This window comes from Macrobrachium nipponense, chromosome 8 (assembly GCF_015104395.2).
Source record: "Macrobrachium nipponense isolate FS-2020 chromosome 8, ASM1510439v2, whole genome shotgun sequence".
NCBI lineage: Eukaryota > Metazoa > Arthropoda > Malacostraca > Decapoda > Palaemonidae > Macrobrachium > Macrobrachium nipponense.
In genome coordinates this window covers 40,468,176-40,488,978 of record NC_087203.1, presented here as the reverse complement: position 1 = coordinate 40,488,978, position 20,803 = coordinate 40,468,176, and the positions used below count along the sequence as shown (strand labels likewise).

General features: G+C 42.1%; 1 protein-coding gene across 2 annotated transcripts in view; it reads left to right on the top strand.

The window, feature by feature from the left end:
• Nucleotides 1–19,235, top strand: part of LOC135222702 (cytoplasmic tRNA 2-thiolation protein 2-like) — a 56,568-nt gene extending 37,333 nt beyond the window's left edge. For both annotated transcript variants that reach the window (XM_064260889.1, XM_064260888.1), the window contains 2 exons: nucleotides 18,351–18,917; nucleotides 19,083–19,235. In XM_064260889.1, the coding sequence (XP_064116959.1) occupies nucleotides 18,351–18,917; nucleotides 19,083–19,181 (666 nt within the window). In that variant the 3' untranslated portion in view covers nucleotides 19,182–19,235. The remainder of the gene's footprint in view (nucleotides 1–18,350; nucleotides 18,918–19,082) is intronic.
• The last annotated feature ends 1,568 nt before the right edge of the window (nucleotides 19,236–20,803 follow it).

Here is a 20,803-nt window from a genome sequence, read left to right as displayed (position 1 = left end):
TGACGTTTACATGTTTTCTTTGCATAAGTTCAATGTAATTAGTGTAATGTGTGACTGATTACGGAAGAAGGATGATTCATGTACGCATTTTAGAGCGTGTTAGAATCAGGAGTTTTCCTCCACAGTAAACAGAAGTTAGAAATAATGAACCTTCTAACTCCTGTAGATTTTATTTTGCCTAACCCTGTGGTATGGCTTACGGGCCTAGAAGAAGTGTCTGCTAGAGGATTACATCAAGTAATCTTAGACTAAAGTGCTCGCTCTCCAATCAGTGTTGTGAAGTGTAGTGCCCCTTGTGTTGTGGAGGGGGCGTCAGATCGGCCCCATAATGCCTCTAGGCCTGGACCTCTGTCGGACTCCCAGGACTCAGGGAGAGGGCATGTCGAAAGCCGCAAGAGGGGTTGGACGGGGCTCCCACCGATCTGGCGTCCCTTCGCAGGCCCTGTTGACGCTTCCCAGGCTGCTAAAGATCGTGCACGTGCACGAATCTTGAAGGATTGCTTCTCGTCTCCGAGGCGTCCTCCCCACATAGGGGTTGGAGCTCTCGGAAGGACTCGCGCCCCCTAAAGAAGCTTTAGAGAAGAGGACGCTTCACGTCCTCTCTCTCGTCACGAGAGGATGAAAGAGTCCTATGCCCTGTCAGGGCTCTCGAATTTTATTTACATAAACGAAGGAAGTGAGAGCTCCTTCGGGTAATTTATGGTGCTCAGGAAGAGACCACATTTACCCTTTTTGAAGAATGCACTGGCTCTTTTCCTAAGGGACATATTAAGGAGGCTCATTCATCTTGCCAGAAGAGTGATTTTGAGCCTCCTGCGAGTGAACACTCATGAAGTTAGAGCTGTTTCAACCTCGCTAGATTCCAAAAGAATTGGAATCAAGGACATTCTTGATTCCACCTTTTGGAGGAGCAACTCGGTATTCGTCTCCTCTCCTCATGGCGCTCCGTATACGTTATGTAACGTTCGCTTTACTTCGAAAAAGCAAGCTGATAAGTTTGACGGCCGGCAAGCTGCTTTGCACAGTCAAACAACTTATGTCTCTGGTTCGGCATAAGAAGGGCAATTTAGACGTGAGGAAGCTTTTGGAGGTCTCGACGTCCTATAAGTAGAGACATTCTCCAGGACGCTCGGCAAGCACCTTGCGAGGGTGTCTTTCGGACGCTCATCGTTCCTTTGCTGAGTGCGTTTCTGGAGTCTGTTTTTTTTTGGGGGGGGCCATTACTAAGACGCAAGTTGTCGCACAGGCGGCCACTGTCTTTGTAAGAAGGTATGAAGGTCTTTAAGGCCCGTCTTGAAGACGAAAGCCATACGTCTTCCTTTAGTGTTCACACACTTCAGGAGCAGCGTGCGGTTCTCCATGGAGACTCGCATGAGGACGTCCCTTGAAAATATTCAACGTCATACGCAAAACGCGGTTCGTCATAACATTGAGATGTTGGCAAGGTCGCTCGCCAGGACGCCTCTTGGCGGGCTTTGCATGCATCAGGGCGCTCAACGAGATCCTCTCTGAAACGTCGTTCAGAAGACTTGGTGTTCTCTGCTCAGACACGCTCGCAGCTAAGCAGGACGTTTTTTGAGGACGCTCAGCAGGACTGCTTTCCGGAACGCTAAGACATGGACTCTTTTGAGGACGCTCGGCAGGACGCTTATGAGGACGCTTTTGTGGACATTCGCCAGGACGCTTCGGTGGAAGCTCGGCAGGACGCTTTGCGAGAGAAAAGACTTGTTGAAGGCGTCTTATTTGCTGTTCAGGACGTTTCTTAGGACGCTTGACGCTTTCTAAATGCTCGTCAAGAGGAGGTTTTTTCAGGACTCTCCACAGGACATTTCTTTACAGAAATTTTTAAAAGGATTCGGAGTTAGCGGAGAGACATACCCGAATTTTTTCTTCGATCCCTCTTTCCTCTTCATCGATTTCTCTGAGAATCGGGAAGATTATATACTCGGATTCCTGGGTGACTTTCGGTCATGTTAAAGGGTTTTCCCCTATTAGCAAAGTGCTAATAGTTTTGTCAAGTCAGGACGTTTTCCCCATTGTCAAGATACTAAATGTTTTGTCATTTAAGTGGGGGAACCCCTCATAAATGGGGTAGTTCTCATTGATATAGATTTTAACGTTTTTATCGTTTGAAGCGGATAAACTCATTAACAAATTTCGGAAGAGCTCTCATTCATTTTCAGAGGCTCATCCGGGAGTAAAGAAAAAGACTTGTAGACTAGATCCAGGAAGTCTTATGTCCAATATCATAAGAACATTGAACGGTCCTTTCGATCCTCGGTTCTCTCTTGATGATCTCTATTCGAATATTACTCTTCTTGGCAAAGAGTCAAGGAGTTCTTTAAAAAGTCTCATTCATTAGAACGTGGACAGTCGTTTTCCTTTCTTTCTCTCTTCCTCGTCGAGGAAAGATGTAGTAGAGAATTTGGTGTTCAAATTACTACAATACTTACGTAGTTTATCTTTGCGTCATTTTGCTAACGCATGGGTCAAGTCAATATATGCATATCGTATTTACCTCTGCGGATAGAAGCCGAAAAGAACTGTTGTTCTAATGTATTTATTTGACACTCCCTTCAACCTTCCAAGAGTTTTTGGAGTAAGAACAACTCTTCAGGTATTGTTACGACAACACCAACTCAGCTTCTGTATTTAGCGAATTCTGTTTCGTTTAAATAGGCCTGCTTGAGAGTTTCCTTTTGCTCAATAATATCATACCTATTCCTTCGTAAAGGGAGTTAGCTGGCACTCAGGCAGATAGTATTCTGTTCACCATTGAAGCTTTCCTTCGAGGAAGACTTCTCCTTCACTCTCTTTGATAGAGATCGAAGGTGGTCGATCTCCAATCCTTATTTTGTTTTCTTGAAGGAAAGAATTTAGGATGGAGATCGTTGTTCAGAATCCTATAAATATACAAATACGTTATATTAACCTCGCGACATGATTCTACTAAGCAGTTGAATTGTCCGAGGGGTAGGCGCATATCCTAGTTATTCTACGGATTGCAACTTAGACGAGAAGTATTCTAATTGAACTGCAACTCGGGGTGCCTGCAACCTCCCAGGAGTTTGTTTTCAATTTTATATACTTATGGTTTTGTCACGACAACACCATTTCAACTTTTATATTTACCGAAATTCGTTTCGCCTAAATATAATTGCTCGAGCATATCTTTTATGCTCAGTGGTTCTAGCCGAACGCATTCCTTTGTGGAATATGGATTACTGGCAACTCAGGATGACGAGTCAGCGGGAGCTCAGCTCAGCTACTGCGTATTGAACTGCCTGATAGCAGCTCAGTATCAGCTGGGCCTCCGAGATGCACGGTTGTTTATGTCTCTCTCTCTCCCCTGCTTTGATTGACTACCGAACCGTATCTCTGCCCAACAATCATGGACTTAGGTCTCTGATTAACGGGGATTCTCGCAATTATGAAGGACCATCTACTGCTGTGACGATAGATTCCATCGCCTTCGATATTGCGAGAATTTTCAACAGAGATATCTCTTAGACTCTTTCATTTTACTGTTTACCGCACGGTAACAGAAGTCTGTACAAGTCTCCCGCTGCATCGCACTGCGATAATGCGAATGATTTTGCAGACATCTGAGTTTGTCTTTAAAATATCTCATATTCGTAGGTGTACAATTGTTCATTGTTCAACCCGAATTAACAGATATGTCAAAAGGCATCACCTACTCTCCGACCTGACAGCTCTACTTCCAAATGTTCAGCCCATGAGAAGCAGTTCTTCAGGCGGCTTTCCCCTGTGTTTTTCATTACTGAAGAACGCCCCGCTTTCATTGCAACTACGACTTTTCACCGGACAGCAATGAAAAGCGGTTAGCGTTTTCAGTCATTTGTAAGCACAGGTTCAGAATCTTGAGAATCCTTCTCCTCGATTCGTCTGTGAAGACGTAGGTTGCATTCAATATCTACCTTCGTCTTCAACGGTACATAGCGATAAGATCTTCAAGAGTAATGGCAGTCTCTTGGCCAAGGCAAAGCAGTGCTGCCTATTTTCAGTGTTCAATCGGAGGAGGCCGTTTCTGGAGATAGTGAAGGGAAATGACTGTTCCTCCACCTCGACCTCTGTGAATTTCCTTATTGGGTTCTATCTTTCCGTCTGAAGTATGATATAAGCTAGAAGTCCTAACTATTGTAGAATATGCAAATATGTTGTTGACGGCCTCTAGGGCTCAGAGATTCGGTTCTGTCAAACAACAAAGCTTCACGATCTTTGAGGTCTGTGGAGATCTTGAAATTCTCTGGATCAAAGGTTCCGGCATGAACTTAGACGTAGTCTGAGTTTCTGATGCCAAAAGCATATCGAACCTATCCTTTCTGCGAACTTAATACACGGTGACCAGAAAGGCTAATATTCTAACCGCTCTAGCCACGGCGAAAGAGGGTTAGTGAGGTTTTAGCCATCATCAGAGGTTTTGGCTTTAAAGGACATAATGCGGTCTGTCCTCTAAGCCTTCCGTTCTTGATAAGAACGAAAAACCTGTCTAACCCTTGACCCGAAGGCTTGGAGACCAAGGGTATGGCACAAATTATTGGGCAAGGGCATTAGAGAGTCCTGTGCCCTGTAGGGTCTCTCAAGTTTTATCTTGATAAAACTATAGAAAGTCAAGGTCAACGGACAATCTGCAGTGTTCCGTAAAAAGACCAGACTGGTTCATGTCCAAGAACACCCTGGCATTATAGCCAAGGAGTTCTTTTAAGAGGTCTCATTCATTAGTTGCATAAAGATTTGAGATTTTTTCTAATATGAATGCTCAAGAGGTGAGGGCGCGGCCTCGGAAGCATTTCAACAGAGCATGACACTCAGGATGTTCCTGAGTGCCACGCTTTAGCGAAGCAACTCTGTGTTCGCTTCACACTCCCGACAATCTGCGGTGTTCCGTAAAAAGACCAGACTGGTTCATGTCCAAGAACACCCTGGCATTTTAGCCAAGGAGTTCTTTTAAGAGGTCTCATTCATTATGTTTGCATAAAGATTTGAGATATTTTCTTAATATGGAATGCTCAAGAGGTGAGGGCGCGGCCTCGGAAGCATTTCAATTCAAAGAAATCATGACACTCAGTAACATCCTGAGTGCCACGCTTTAGCGAAGCAACTCTGTGTTCGCTTCACACTCCCGACGGGATGTGAAGACGACATTTCAGATCCGTAAGTCGCTAGGACCATACATATCCGTAGATATATTATTGGGGGCAGGAAGCAACACGAATCCTATCCTATAGAAAAGGGATAGGTGTGCTTTTAACTTTGAAGGGTTGGTCGCTTGAGGCGCGTTCCTTTTCTTTAGCCTAGAAGTTATGGAACTAACTTTGATAGGTTAGGTCAGGTGGTGGTTTTAGCTTCGGTGCCCTCAGAAGTATGGTCATATGGTCTAGTCACATTTGTGGTCACGCCCCGTTGACAGATCATCTAGAGCGCACCAGCATTACAGGTCTCTACCTCGCTGGCAAACTCTAGTAACGCAGAAGCAGACTTAGTGACAGTAATCACGAAGTCGCCTATGCTAACAGGTGATGGAACCAAGATGTATATCATCTACTTAATTTAGTTTCCCAAAAAATCCTATTCTGTCTCTTCCCACCATCCGAAGGTGGGATTCAGCTATATATATATCTGTCAGGTAAGTTTCATGAACAAAATGTTATTGTTATAATACAATTAAGTTTGTTCATACTTACCTGGCAGATAATAATAATTAAAGTGCCCATCCACCTCCCCTCAGGAGACAGTGCACTGATAAAATATGAATAGAAAATGGGAATAGTTCCTGATATCCGCCTCCCACGGCGGGAATGGGTACTACCACCTGGCCGCCCACTGCGTGTGCCGCGAATTTTGAAATTCTGTCGGACTTCAGAGAATACAGCTATATATATATCTGCCAGGTAAGTATGAACAAACTTAATTGTATTATAACAAAATACATTTTTAGAACATCCTCAGGAACTGTTCCACAGTCCAGCAGTGTCAGGAATCAAGGACATCTGGAACTGAAAAGTTTGAAAGTAAAGCAAAGTTGCTCCATATAGGTGCTGCTGGTTGTAAATCAGGTTACTCTTTGCAGGGAAATGAGATCAGTGATCAATTGTGAATGTGGAGGACCTCTGTTAAAATACAGCTTTTAAAAAATTTACAAAAAAAAGACCATCTGTTGATGGTCCAAGTCATAACTGTTGATGTTAGGAAACATGAACCTACCACCACAAATCACTCAATCTGAAGAGAGATAAATCTCTGGCAAAAGCAGACTTTTATATTCACCTATTTGTACCTACCATATATCAGATCCACTTATAAAAGTGTTTAAAACTTTATGAAAATTTTTCCCCAGTTCTGTATACAGGCAGTCCCCGGGTTACGACGGGTTCGGCTTATGATGTTCCGAGGTTGAGGCACTTTTCAATTATATTCTCCAGAAATTATTTCCAGGGGTACGGCGCTTACAATGCTGATCTGGCAAAAGAAATAGGACACCAAACATGCAAAATAATCAATATTTGAAGGTTTTTTTTTTATGAAAAATGCAATAAGAATGCAGTTTACATAGTTTTGAACACCCACAGCATTAAAAGTAAGGTTTTCTTATGATTTTTGACAATGTTACAGCTTACAACTCGTTTCAAGAGCTGAACCCCCATTGTAACCCGGGGGCTGCCTGTATATAAAAATTAAATTTTAAAAATTCTTGAAGATAATACTGAAAAATATATACATTGTAGCATTTACATGTTAAACATGACCAGTTTAATGGAATAAAACAATTCTTGGAGTCAATGGAACCGTGCCACCTTGGCTCATTCCTTGATACTAGAAGGAGAGACTGCTTCCTAAGCAACAGTGTTGTGGTGTTCATCTTGATCCACACACTGTTCTCCCACTTGCCATGCTGAGTCTTTGAAACATCTGCTGAAAAGACAGATAAGATTAATTAGACAGACATCAAAGAAAGAGATGGAGAGAATTTGCATGTGTCATACATAATATATGTAAATGACAGAGAAAAAGAATTTGTTTAAATCAATCATGGTAATAATGACAATAACAATCAATCTTTCATGAGAATAAAATAATGTATAAGGCTGTTATGATGTGGCAAATGTTGAGAGCTCCCACATCTACACGAGGCCATGCAAAAATGAGTTATTGGACAGTTCAATTAGGAAAACTTGATGTGCCCTTCTGAGAGCATCTGCCACCAAGTTGTGGATTCCCAGAACAAGCTGAGGCGCAATGATGGTGGTATGGCTTTCTGCCCAGGTGAAAATCTCAACAGCCAGTAGGCAGAGCAACTCAGAACTAGTTTCTCCTCGATTCTACAAGTAATCAATGGCGGTGGTGTTATTTGCCATGACCCTCGTGCAGCAGTCCAGCAAGACTGGCACAAGGTGCATAAAGTTCAAGGAAGCTGATGTGCAATGTGACTTCCTTCTCTGATTCAGTCCCTTTGGATATAATACTCCTACATGTGTGCTCCCCAATCCAAGGTTGAGGCATTTAAAAACTTGAGGAGATATGAACAAGAGCACCTTTAACAAGAAGTCAGTTGAAGCTGTAGGGAGTGAATACAAAAGCGGTGTCGCCAACTTTTACAGAACAGTGAGGTGATCAATTAATACCTGCTAAGACTGGCCATCATAGTTAAGGACATTACAGGGGATGTACTATGCTGTTTGCCACATGTCTATCAAGACTCAGGTATTTCTCATGTCCACTGAAATCTGGTAGCTCTTGTCTCTATGCTGCAGGATTCAGGGAGGTCCAGAGTAGATGGGGGAGAGGGAGGGGCCAGTCTGCGTCAGTTCTGATAAATATTTTGTTTGGCCCAGTTCTTTGGGGCTACGTCAAAAGTTCTTTTTTCTGCCATGATTTGTTTTAATGCTCTACGGACATTGGAGGGGGTTGGTTGGCTCGGTTGGGTTTTTGAAAATGTTCGTTGGTATTGCTAGTGACTGTCTGGCCATTCTCAGTCTTAATAAAATCCACAGCAACTCTTTTCTCCAGGAGCAGTGGAACCGCTTATCATGACATTTGCTTCTGGGTTGTATGCTGCCATGGCAACTCTTCTCCATCCCCTGTTTTAACATTTGGCAGTTAGCACTGCCTTCAGGGAGTGGTGGAACTGCTGTTGCCATGTGTTTTATTTTTTTGTCCCAAGGCTGGTAGGGAGGGAATTCCATAAGGGAGATGTGAAGTGTCAGGGCATCTGGTATTCTGATCAATGATTGTGAAGAGGTATCTGAACCCCTCAGAAGTGGTACGGGTCCCACAATGTTGATGTAAATTTGGGAAAGGCATTGTTCCATTGTACTGAATTGTCCTATCCCTGATTGTACACCTTATGACCTTGGATGTTTGGCAGGGGAGACATTCCCGACCCCATTTCTTGATGCCCGACTTCATGGGCCCCAGGCGTATGGTTCTGACAGGATATGGGCAATGGAACGGCCAGACTGCAAAACTGAAAGTCTTCCTCCTTAAGGCCAATGGTAAGTAGGAGCAAGGGGGTCTAGTATCTCATCCATGAGGCGTTGGAAGGTCCCACCTGTATTTTGAAGGCCGAAACGGCTGTAGTTGAAGGTGTATGTCTTGAAGGGGGTTATGGTAGCTGTTTTTCCTATACGTATCTTTCTTTGCTAGTGGGACTTGGCAGTAGTACCCCTTCAGTAGGTAAATTTTTGTGAGTACTTTGGTGCCTTCTAACTGGTGTGTTATGTTGGTGATGTCAGGCAGTGGGTATCTGTCTGGTATTGTTTTGACATCAAGTCATCAGTAGTCGCTGCAAGGCCACCATGTACCATCTGCTTTAGATATCATGTGGAGTGGAGATGCCCATGGGCTGGAAGCTGTCTGGTACTAGATTCCTGCCTGTTCCATGTCATAGAATACTTGTTTGGCATAGGCTAATTTGTCCAGGGCCAAACATCTGAAGCGTGCGTAGACTGAGGGGGCCCTCAGTTAGGATTTGGTGCTTGATGTGGTGATTTGCGGGGCTCGTTAAGTCATGCTGGAGGATGCCTTTGAACACTTTATGAAATTTGTGGAGGCAACGAATCTCTGGTTCCATTGTGGGGTTTGCCGTTGTTCTTGGAGTAATGAGTGCTATAGGGCCATCTCTCTGAATCAGCTGCTATTTTGCTATGTCTACTAGTATGTTGTGGGCTTTCAGGAAATCTGCTTCTAGTAGTTCAACTGTGATGTTTGCATTGATGAATATTTTGATGTGATGAATGTCCAACTGTATGGTTTGCCATTGAATGATAATTTCATAGTTCTTTTTCCATATATTTTAAGTGTGGCAGCACTGGCAGTAGACACCTGGAGAGTGCTGGGGGTGGGGTTGAGGCATTCGTGTGGATTGGCTGGAATTAACGACTTGCATGCACCTGTGTTGACGAGGTACTGTTTTGGACATGTCTGTGACATGAAAACACGTGGAGTGTTTTTGCTTGTACCGGGAAGAAAGGTAGACTTGTTCCCCTTTACAAGGTAACTAGCTAGTCCATCGCTGATGGTTAGATGCTTCGGCCACTTATGCGGCTCTTTTGCATTTTTTTTTTTTTTTTTTTTAAATAGCAGGCAGCCGTTCTCACATTTTCAGACCTCTCTACCGAAACTCCAGTGGAAGAAACATAGGACCTGTACGTTCTTCTTTTTTTGGTCCTATATTCATGTTTGTTCTCCTTCCTGTAGCTTTGGGAGTGGCAGGGCCCTCTGGCTTGCTGTCTGCTTCTGTGTTGCTTTGATGCTGTGGTTGAGTGGGTTTTGACAATGTCTGGAGCGAATGAACCATGTCTACCATTCTCAGGAATTTGTCGAGGGGCATGGTGGATGCACTGGGTATCGTGGTGACTGTTTTGCTTGGCAACTTCATCAGGACGACCTATATCACGAGGTCTAGTACTAGACATTTTTGGTCAACCATCTGTGGCGGGAATCATTATTAGCCACCATAGTTGTTTGTAGACATTAGACATAAGATTTGTTCGAAGACATTGTTCGATAGGAACTTGAGGATGGCATTGGCTTTGTATGACGACGTTGTGATCTTGGATCTGAAGATGGCTTTCATTCTGAAGAACCAGTCCTCTGGGTTGTGCGTCATGAATAGGGACAGGTGGACAAATGCGGCTGCAGTGTTGTCGCTGTTTGGGCTGGGAGTGGCGGTCATCTCTGTGGTCACTAGTTTGGAGACCAGGTGAGTAAGAGGTAGCACCTAACATCAGAGCAAGACATGCATAATTTTACAGTGAGGTGTGTTTTCCTATGCCTGGAAAACAGTTAACAATTCTTCGTACAAAGTAAGGAAAGTTCTTCATTACATATGGTTCAAAAGCTTGAAGTGTTTTACATTTATAGATGTTTTGGGTTTTACAATTGAGATAGATATACGTAGATATATTGTAGTTCCTGCAAATACTTGAAAATCACTGCTTTAGTTGTCCATCTTTGATTTGTGTTTATGGGGAAATGCAATATTCTGTGGCAGGTAAAGTTTGTTGTTTTGAATGGCAGATGCTTGGAGGGCCCAACTGGGCCTTACACAGTTATTAAAAACTCCAAACTAGAAATTATATAGATAAAAGTAACATTAATCTTTGGCAACTATAATGACTGAAGTAAAGCGAGGAAAATTGCAAAAGTGACAAATTTTTAACCAGTTTGTATTTTTCATAACTTACAAACCTGAGGTCTTAACATTACGATAAATACTTAGCACCAGCTGGAAACCGGTAAAGTTTAAAATAATTGAGCCACCCACATACCCCTCTAACTCGTGACCCCGTTAGATATTCTTCCAACTCAGGTTAGTTGATAGAGGGGTGGTTAGAGGTGGGCCAAAAATTTGTCATTTGTTCATATACGAAGCAAACTTTCGGTCAACATTAGGATAGACTTTTGGTGGGAGGTAAGTACAGTGGTACTTCGAGATACGAAATTAATCCGTTCTGAGGCGCCCTTCGTATCATGAGTTTTTCGTATCTTGGACCGCATTTTACGTGTAAAATGGCTAATCCGTTCCAAACCCTCCAAAAACACCCCAGTAAATTTCATAATAAAGCTAAATTGACCTATAAACAATGAAATACTACAACAATTTGGACCATTCAATACCTAACTTAATAACGCACTGCTAATTACCTGGTATGTATGTAGTAAAATGTGGAAGCTTACCTTTCGAGTGAGGCTATCTCCGAAAGTGGGGACAGAGGAGGACAAATGGCAGATACGTACGTACACTTAACCTTACGAAACACCTAAAAAAATGTAAGGAAAACATACATGAACTAAAATTTATGAAACACATAAACAAAAGTGTAACACTTGACTTTACAAAAAACTAAAATTAAAATAAAAATTTTTTATTTTTTTTTATTACTTTTTATACTTATTTATTTATTTTTATTATTTATTTTTTTTTTAAATTTCAGCTTCATCACCACTTTCAACTTTCTGTTTTTTAGTATCACTTGGTTCTTCCTTTTTGCTTACTCCTGCTAATACTAAAGGCCTCTTTAAAAAATAACTATCCAAGGAAGATTGCTTCTGCCTACTTTTCACAATGTTCCTGAAACGACTCGGGCAAGCCTCCTTGTGTAAGCCTTTTCGGGGTGTCTTTTTTTCAACAAACTATTGCACTTTATGAAAAGCAGCTAGAACATCCTTAATTTCTGCCGTTGTCATAGGGTCGTCCTCCTCCTCCTCACCGCTGCTAGAGAACTCCTCTTGAACGACGTTATGTTGCATGGCCTCCAACTCCTTCAAGTCATCCGTCGTAAGCTCCTCTTGGTGCTCCTCGAGAAGGTCGTTGATGTCGTCCTCGTCGACGACCAGCCCCATCGACTTGCCGAGTGCAACGATCTCGTCAAGATCTGGTTGCAAAACAGTTTCAGGATCGTTAACTGTTTCTGAATCTGCAGCACCAGGTCCGCCCACGTCGAATCCCTCGAAGTCTCGAGCGGATACAGCATCAGGCCAGTTTCCTCCACGAGGAATTCAAGGTTCGCCTCGAAACCTCCTGCCAAGCTTGGTCAATGAGTCGGATGCATATCACAACATCGAAATGCTCCTTCCAAAATTCACGCAAGGTGAGGTTTGTGGTATCGGTGATGTTGAAACATCTCTAAAAAAGATGTTTCGTATACAGCTTCTTAAAGTTCGATATCACTTGCTGGTCCATGGGCTGGAGGAGAGGGTGGTGTTAGGTGGAAGATAAAGAACCTTGATGAAGGAATACTCCGCTAGGATATCTTCCTCGAGGCCAGGAGGGTAGGGAGGGGTATTGTCCAACACCAGCAGAAATTTCAGAGGGAGGCGCTTCTCTTCCAAGAATTTCTTCACTGTCGGGCTGAAACACAGATTTACCCACTCCATGAACAAAAGCCTCGTTACCCAGGCTTTGCATTTAGCCCTCGCATTAGCCCTCCACATCACTGGAAGCTTCTCCTTAAGCACTTTGTGGGCCATGAAGGCTCGAGGAGTCTCGGAATGATAGACCAGTAGGGGCTTCACCTTGCAATCCCCACTGGCGTTTGAACAAAGTGGGAGCGTAAGCCTGTCTTTCATAGGCTTATGCCCGGATAGCTTCTTCTCTTCCTCCGTGATGTACGTCCGACGAGGCATTTTTTTCCAAAAAAGGCCAGTCTCATCACAGTTGAAGACTTGCTGAGAACTGTAGCCTTCCTTGGTCATCATCTCTTCGAACGTCTTTTTAAAGGCTTTGGCCGCTTTCGTGTCCGAGCTGGCAGCCTCCCCATGCCGCACCACCAAATGGATGCCAGTCTGTTTACAGAATTTCTCGAACCACCCATGCGAAGCCTTGAACTCTGGGGTTGGCGCTGATGTCCCTTCTCCTCCGTCGTCTTCGGCCTGGGCAATCAAATTGCCGAAAATAGCCCTGGCCTTGTGGGAGATTGCTGTCTCCATTATCGTATCGCCAGCGATTTCTTTGTCTTTTATCCAGACAAAAAAAAGCCTTTCCATCTCGTCGTGCACATGGGTCCTCTTGCTGGACAAAATAGTGACGCCCTTGGAAGGTGTAGCTACTTTGATGACATCCTTCTGCTTAAGGATGGTGCCTATTGTCGACGGATTTCGGCCGTATTCCTTGGCGATCATACTCAATCGCATACCAGCTTCATACTTCTTGATAATCTCCATCTTTGTCTCCAAAGAGAGCATCCTCTTCTTTCCATGAATTTCAACTTTCTTGGAACCCATGACTACTATATACTGTACGTAATTTACGTATAAGAAGAGTAAAGTTCTCACACAACACGATAAAGTAGGTATACTGCAATGAAATCACTAATGAATTTACGATAATAAACGAAATCGTTAGAACGAACGAATACTGCGTGCGTACGATAACGATGCTGGGACGAGTGGCCGAGGCACGCTGCTACGTAGTAGATGCATGATGGGAAGGATGCTGACCAATAGGAGAGAAGGATCTCATGGCAGTGACTAGCATCAGGAACCAATGGGAGAGCTGGAGGATGGTGGCGAGTCTACTCAGTTGGCGGTGCGCGAGTTTCAAAATTATCGGTGGTCCAGGCGAATCTCGGACTTTACAGCAACAACCTTTCATATCTTGAAAAATTTTCGTATGTAGAGCCATAAAATTTTTCCTATTAGCTTTCGTATCTCGAGTTTTTCGTAAGTTGAGCCTTAGACCCCTGAGACAGCTCTTACGTGGTTCTTCAATTATACGAGTTCCTCTCTGGACGAGTGGTTTTTGCATTCATCTGCCAATCTGGTGGTCGGAGGTCCGATTCCCGGCTCGGCCAACTTGGAATCAGAGGAATTTATTTCTGGTGATAGAAATTAATTTCTCGATATAGTACGGTTCGGATCCAACAATAAGCTGTAGGTCCCGTTGCTAGGTAGGTGACCAATTGGTTCTAGCCACGTAAAAAAAAATATCTAATCCAGGCCAGCCCTAGGAGAGCTGTTAATCAGCTGTGTTCTTGTAAAAACTAAGATAGACTTAACTTTTTCAATTATACAGACGATATCATAGGAAAACCCAAGGGAATGTCCTATGATAATATATTCTATTCAGACACATCCTAATTATCCTCCTGTCCAAGGAATTAACCTGTTAACAGGACATGGCTCATTCTTCACAAGTACTGTTACTTTCCAACCACGAAACACCCTATGCGGTGATCTGTTACAATATACGGACATATGTTCAATGTGTTACCTTCCAAAGAGAAAGGCTATATTGCCAGAAACCACCATGGTGCTATTCTCGAGCAACCTAGCCCAGAATTGTACCCAACGTCACTTCACCCCACCTCACTCTTGAAGAATGGGAAATTCTCCACCTTCCCTTTCCAGATATGATGAGGTTGATGGAAGAGACCCTTTTGCAGATGCTAGGTAAATCTAGCCAACGACCACTTGGACTAGGCGAAGTAGGTATAGTCAATTAAGTGATTAACTTATTTTAAGTTGGCAAGACCAGGTTCACACTGGCTTGGTTAGGTTAGGCTAGGTTAACTCTTCCACCAATCAGGCTAGGCTAACTCCTCCACCACTTAGGCTAGGCTAAGGCCATCAGAGTACGTACTTGTACTCTAACTAGTCTAGGCTAGTATAGACTAGCTTAATCTAGAATCTTAATGACTTAGGTTAGGGTAAAGTCGTCCAAGAAAGTTCGAACTATACATGCTAGGCTACAATCACAACCTGCTAGGCTGAGGTGGTATAAGTGTTCCAAATGGGTAGCCTAGGCACTAGTCTATGCTCGGCTATGCTTAGAAGCTTACTACTTTGACCAAGCTAAGATAGTAAAGGCATGTTCAAGTAGCCAGGCCATGCTAAGTCATCAACCCACTGTTAGGCTAAGTTGACATGTATGTCGGAACCATCTAACCCATGAGTTAGGCTAAGCTAACGAAGAACTGTACCACTCAGACTAATCTAAGATAGTAAATGCAGGTTCGAAAGCCAAAACCGCAACCATTAGCTAGGCTAAGCTGGCACATGTATGCCCAAACCAGTTAGTTCAGACAGTCTAAGCTAAGAACTACTACTCAAATTAACTAAGATAGTAGTGGTAGATTTGGACTGGCTGGGATAGGCTACGAATTTAACCACTTGTTAGGCTAAAAAGTATGACTCAATTAGCTTGGCTATAGCATCTTAGGTTACAAGTGCACTACTTAGGCTTGTCTACCTTAAGTGGTGAAAGAAAGAAATTCCTCCACCTCCTTTTGACTTAAGTTTTCATGCAGTTTCATTAAGAAGAATGGTTCTACAGTACTTTACTGCAAAGGAACCAAGCTTTTGATTAACTTTAACTACTTGTGTATGAGTCGAAGCGTTTGGTCAATATTCTTATAGGAACAAACCAGATTATACCAACAAGTACATAAAACAAGGGAATTCTTACCTGTAAAGGTTTGAAGTTTTCTGGGGTCAACCCAGAGTCTGTTAATTCCCACCATGCACAGTGTATTAGATTACTAAGAGGAATCAGTAAACTTGTTGTGATGGGTGCCGTTGGTAGACAGCAGGTGAATGTGGCTGATGCATCTTCACTTCTCTTAGCACGTAAATGAGAGGGTGACAAATCTCAATAACTACTTCGTGGACCTTACGGCCGTCCAGCATTACGTGCATTGTAAAACTCCGCTGTTCATATTCTCATGATTAAACCAGCAGTTGCCAACTGGTTTGTGTTTACCTTCCAAACTTAGGATAAAACTTACACAAAACCATGGAAATAAATTAATTTAGCGTATCTATTTGCAATCCTATATACAAATATGGGAATATTTTATCATTATTGCATTACTATGACATCTAGAATTCATGGAAATTGTTTGTAAAGGCATTGGCGTATATATCAAGTTCGTCTAAACTGGCAACACTGCGCTCTTACGAACGATTCCTACACCTGTCACTGTTTACACAGTTGCGTCCTACGACCATCTAAATTGGCAACACTGCGCTCTTACGAATGATTCGTACGCACGTCACTGTTTACACAGTTGCCTTCTACAACTGTCCTGATCCTTCTGGCTGTCGTATTCCTTACGACCATCATATTATTTACAATCGTCATATTCTTATGACCGTCATTTCCTCATGGGCTTCTTATTACTCATGACTATTATAGCTCTGATGGTCGTCATGCTTCCAAAGCCCTTCATAGCTCTCATGGGCATCATGGATCTACGCCATTTATAGCTCTACGGCCAACATGGTTATCACAACCTAGGCTATCACTGGACTGTTGACAACCTAAACGACAACCGTCTAAATTTGACTGAGCTAAACAACTGCGTAAATTTGACTAAGCTAAACAACTGCGTAAGCTTCCTTATTCAAAATTTAACCGGAGCACACAACGGCATTGCTGATTATTGTACAAGAAAATTCATATTTCTCCATAAGTTTGTGCTTTCGAAATGAAAGCGTAATATAATGATGTCACCGAAGATGAGAGGTTGGCAGCAGTAGGTTGTGACGTCATGACTACCTCCATTTTGATAGCGGTTTTGGCTATGACGTCATCAAGTTTGATGGAAGTGTGAGGCTGTTGATGGTACTCTTGCAGCCAAGATCAAGAGACCCAACCTGCTGTGGCATTTCTACTTTTTACAAGGATGTGACAGTCCTGGCTCGAAGATGGAGAAGAAATAATTCTTCTCCTCTTGGCACGAGGATCAGTCACGAAGTCCCTCATTCTAGCATTCTCCAACTCTTCACAGCCACACTAGACTAAGCTTCCATCAGTCACTTGTTTGGCAATTACAACTATTCTTGTGCTTTCTTATAATAGGGATGTAACAGTCCTGGCTCGAAGATGGAGAAGAAACTTCTCCTCTTTGCTCGAGGATTAGCTACGAAGTCCCTATTCTTCCGTATTGGCAGGAGAACGCACTGGCTTCCAAGTCAGTCACCTAAGCTTGTTGACGCCTAGCGGAAGGATACAGAGGAAAGACTTGCATCTTTTCTACTATGTGACTGTTATATCTCCTAACACTTGTAATTTCTCTCAAAAACAATGTGCGTTTAAAAATTGCCAAATCCGAAAGTGTAGTTGTAAAGTACTCTTGTACCTCGAAGAAGCGAAAATGGAAGCATGTCTCAGAGTAGGCCGCAGTTGTGAAGGGACGTTATGGCGGGCGCCATGTTTATGACATCACTGAGCATCTTGAATGCAAAGCCAGCACTTGACAAGAAGTGCAAGGCTGCTGTTGTTATTCTTGTAGGCATAGCAACCTGACTCAAAAGGCTGCCATGTTGCACTATCTGCTTCTCTACAGATGTTGACGCATTTGACCGCCATTTAGTGCATTATTAGAATAGAAGGGACATCCATCGCGTGGGACCCTGGATGGCAGCGCGACGTCATATAGCAAACCAACTGTCCTTCTTGGGTTGGTACTCCTGATAGGCCTAACGCCGATTGCACACCTCAATCATCTCTGCCCACGTATCTGGAACGCAAACATGATGGCGATGCACACCTCTCTCCACAGGAAAAGGAGCACAATTGTTCATAATTACTTCCCAAAGCACATCCTGATACATCCAAGCTTTGGATTTACAGGCAAGCCATATGAATATGTGAAAATCCAAAGCACAGGCAACAAATTAACTGTACCTGAAGAGTTTCTGCACCTACGACTTACTACACGATGAGTACCCCAGCGTCAAAAGCGTTGAAGAAAATATCCGGACGTTTATCTGCTTCTTGTGATATCCAGGATGTCTCGAAGCATGAGAAGGCTTCATGTTCGCATGCCCGGGAATTCCAAATAATAGATTCAAAACAACAGGGGGCAAACTAAACCGGCTTTAAAAGGACAGAAGCAAAGCACGTCCTCTCTTAAAGGCAGCCCTTGCGTAAACAATTATTTTAAACTTTACTGGTTTCCAGCTGGCGCTAAGTATTTATCCTAATGTTAAGACCGAAGGTTTGTTTCGTATATGGACAAATCAAAATAAGAGCCATAGGCTACTTACAGCAACAAGACAACTTACTTAAAAAGTTCACAAAATTATATGAAACACAAGATGAGAATGAAATGGAAATTGTGCTAAAAGTGATACCTTGTCAATGGCACATCACTTAACATGTTTGAAACAAAAAATTCTGTAGGGTATGGTAGCACATCTTACATAAACCAAAGTGCACAGAAAAATTAATATGAATTCTTGACTGTTGAAGGCTATTTATTGGTGGTTTTGTAATAACAATCACATGTTTATAAAAAGGAATTAAGTTGCAGGTTTTGATATTAAGAGATTTAGACCTGTAAAATTAGTAGTGTTAGCTGAACTGTAAATCTTTTTCTTTACAGGGTTCAAGCATCATAACATGCACAGAACAGTTTGTAATGGGTCTCCAAAAAGAGTTCCCTGCCACAATTCCAACGATTTTCCGAACTGGAGATAAATTAGTATCTACATCATCTGAAATCAGCAAATGTTCTACACCAGAATTAAATGGCTATAATGAAACAAATTTTTCCTCTATCTGTGCAATGTGTGGACTGATACTTGACACAATGCAGAGTGAATCATCAGCTGTTCATGCAACATTGGTATCACAGAGATTATCTTGCACTGTTGCACCTTCAGTAAACCTAGGAGAAAGATTAACTGATGCAACAAATGGTTTATCTGAACAGTCATCATCAACTAGCAGCCCAACACATCTGCAAACCTCTCATGAACATCATGTAAAGTCCATTAACTGTTCTTCAGATTTATCCAGTAGTGTAGGAACATCCTGTGATTGTTCTCAGCAAACAAGATGTTGTAGCACCAATAAAGACAAGCAACAGTTAAATGCCAGTAATTCAGTTCATAAGAATATTCTTGATAGCTATCTATGCTATGGGTGCAGAATCATAGTAAGGGAATTGGTAAGTAGTGTTTGAATATCTTTTCCTGTATTTTACAACCTATGATTGAGTACATATGCTTTATTAGTTATATCTACGTATTAATAAAAAAAATGGATAACCAAATGTACCCAACACAGTTGGAGCTATTATTAGGTTTAATACTTTTCTTTTATTTATTTAAAGGAAGAAGTCAATCTCCTACCTGTTAAAATCCGTGGTTCTGTTGCTGAGCAGGAGCGACTCAAGCGTATGAGGGAGAAAATTGAAGATTTTTTGCTATAGTAAATTAGTAATGAAAAATTTCTTCGCAACTTTTGAATAAATTTGTTTCTTTCATTTTGTTTGTTATTAACATATCTTAAGACTAGAAGGAAACCTACAGTGGAGGCCAACTGATTTTATCAACATGTCATGTAAGTTGAACAGCCATGCAAAAATTATGTGAAGATAATGAATGGAGACACAAATGCACAGGTTTATAAATGGAAGGTGAAAATCAAGGGAAAATGAGGTTGACTCATTTGGGAATGCATTCCAAGTTATTTTATAGAGCCCTTTGCCACATCTTGGTGGTGCTATACCTAGAGGGAACAAGTAGTTGGAGATAAGGAAATTAGACAATTAGGTGGCAAGAGACCAAGATAATGGATGAATATTTACAGATAGAAAGTAAAGTATCCGAGATTAAAACGACTGTAAAGCACCCAGTGATATCTGTTGAGTGTTCTAAACTAAACATTTTGCCACAGGAGGTTACTGCCTGCAGTGGGCAGTGTTACAAGATTCTTTCCTATTACTTCCAGTTGCACTGCTTCATGCCTTTTGCTGGTTCCCTTAATGCTATCCAATTTCAAACTTGCTCAACACAATTTTCACACCGCATTTAAAATGAAAAATTGTGACAGCCTTAAAATAGTAATTGAATTGTCTGGTTAAAATACTTTGTAACAACAATGATGCAAAAATTATGTAGATAAGGAAAGGAAAATCTTCCAATAAATACATATTCCAGCATTACAGATAATATATAATAGCTTATAGAATTGCAGATGGGAAGAAATTTGTTCTAAAGAAAACCATTTGCTACCTTGCAAGCAAATCACTCATGAAAAAATGCACCAAAAGAAACTGCATTTTATTTTACCTCAGAAATTTATATTATAAAGAAAAACTTGAAAACCTAGCTTGATGGTTTGAAGTGCAGCTCTAGTTGCAGCAATAGTTTAAGTCTTGGAGTAGTCACCGGGATGGCAAAATGCACTGATGGCAAAATGCACTGACTGCTACCACTGAAGAAACTATTATTAATATCCCAAGTTAAACTGCACCTTAACTGGAAAAGTAGAATGTAATGAGCTCAAGGGCTTTAATAGAGGAAGCAGCGTAGTACTTGGAAAACAAATACCAATAGCTTTTCTACAGAATAAACTGTACAGTCAAGCTCAAAATGACACCATAGGATTTCAATCAAGATTAGTAACTGGCAACATACAATGCATATTTATCTCTGCATGCAAAATAACATAAGGCCATATTTCATGTGCTGGAAACTATTCATATACTGGAACCCAGGACAGAGCAATTTGTGAGCAAACTAGTTTGCATCTTACAGGCCTTAATTTTATTTTCAGGCCTGTAAATAACCAATGTAAGGGGGTACTGTAGTACCATCAGTATTTTATGCACTGTACACATTACTAAGGTTCTTTACAGCATCCTTTTAGCCCCTAGCTGCAACCCCTTTCATTGACAGAGTTAAGGATACTCTTTGGCCTTGCAGAAGCGTGGTAAAACCACTGGACAGCAAAATCTCTAGAAGGTCAGGCAGTGTGTGGAAAGAAGTAACTGCAAGCTGCCAAGACTAGAGGAGGCACAGAAGAAGACTGCAGGTAGGGCCATTGAGG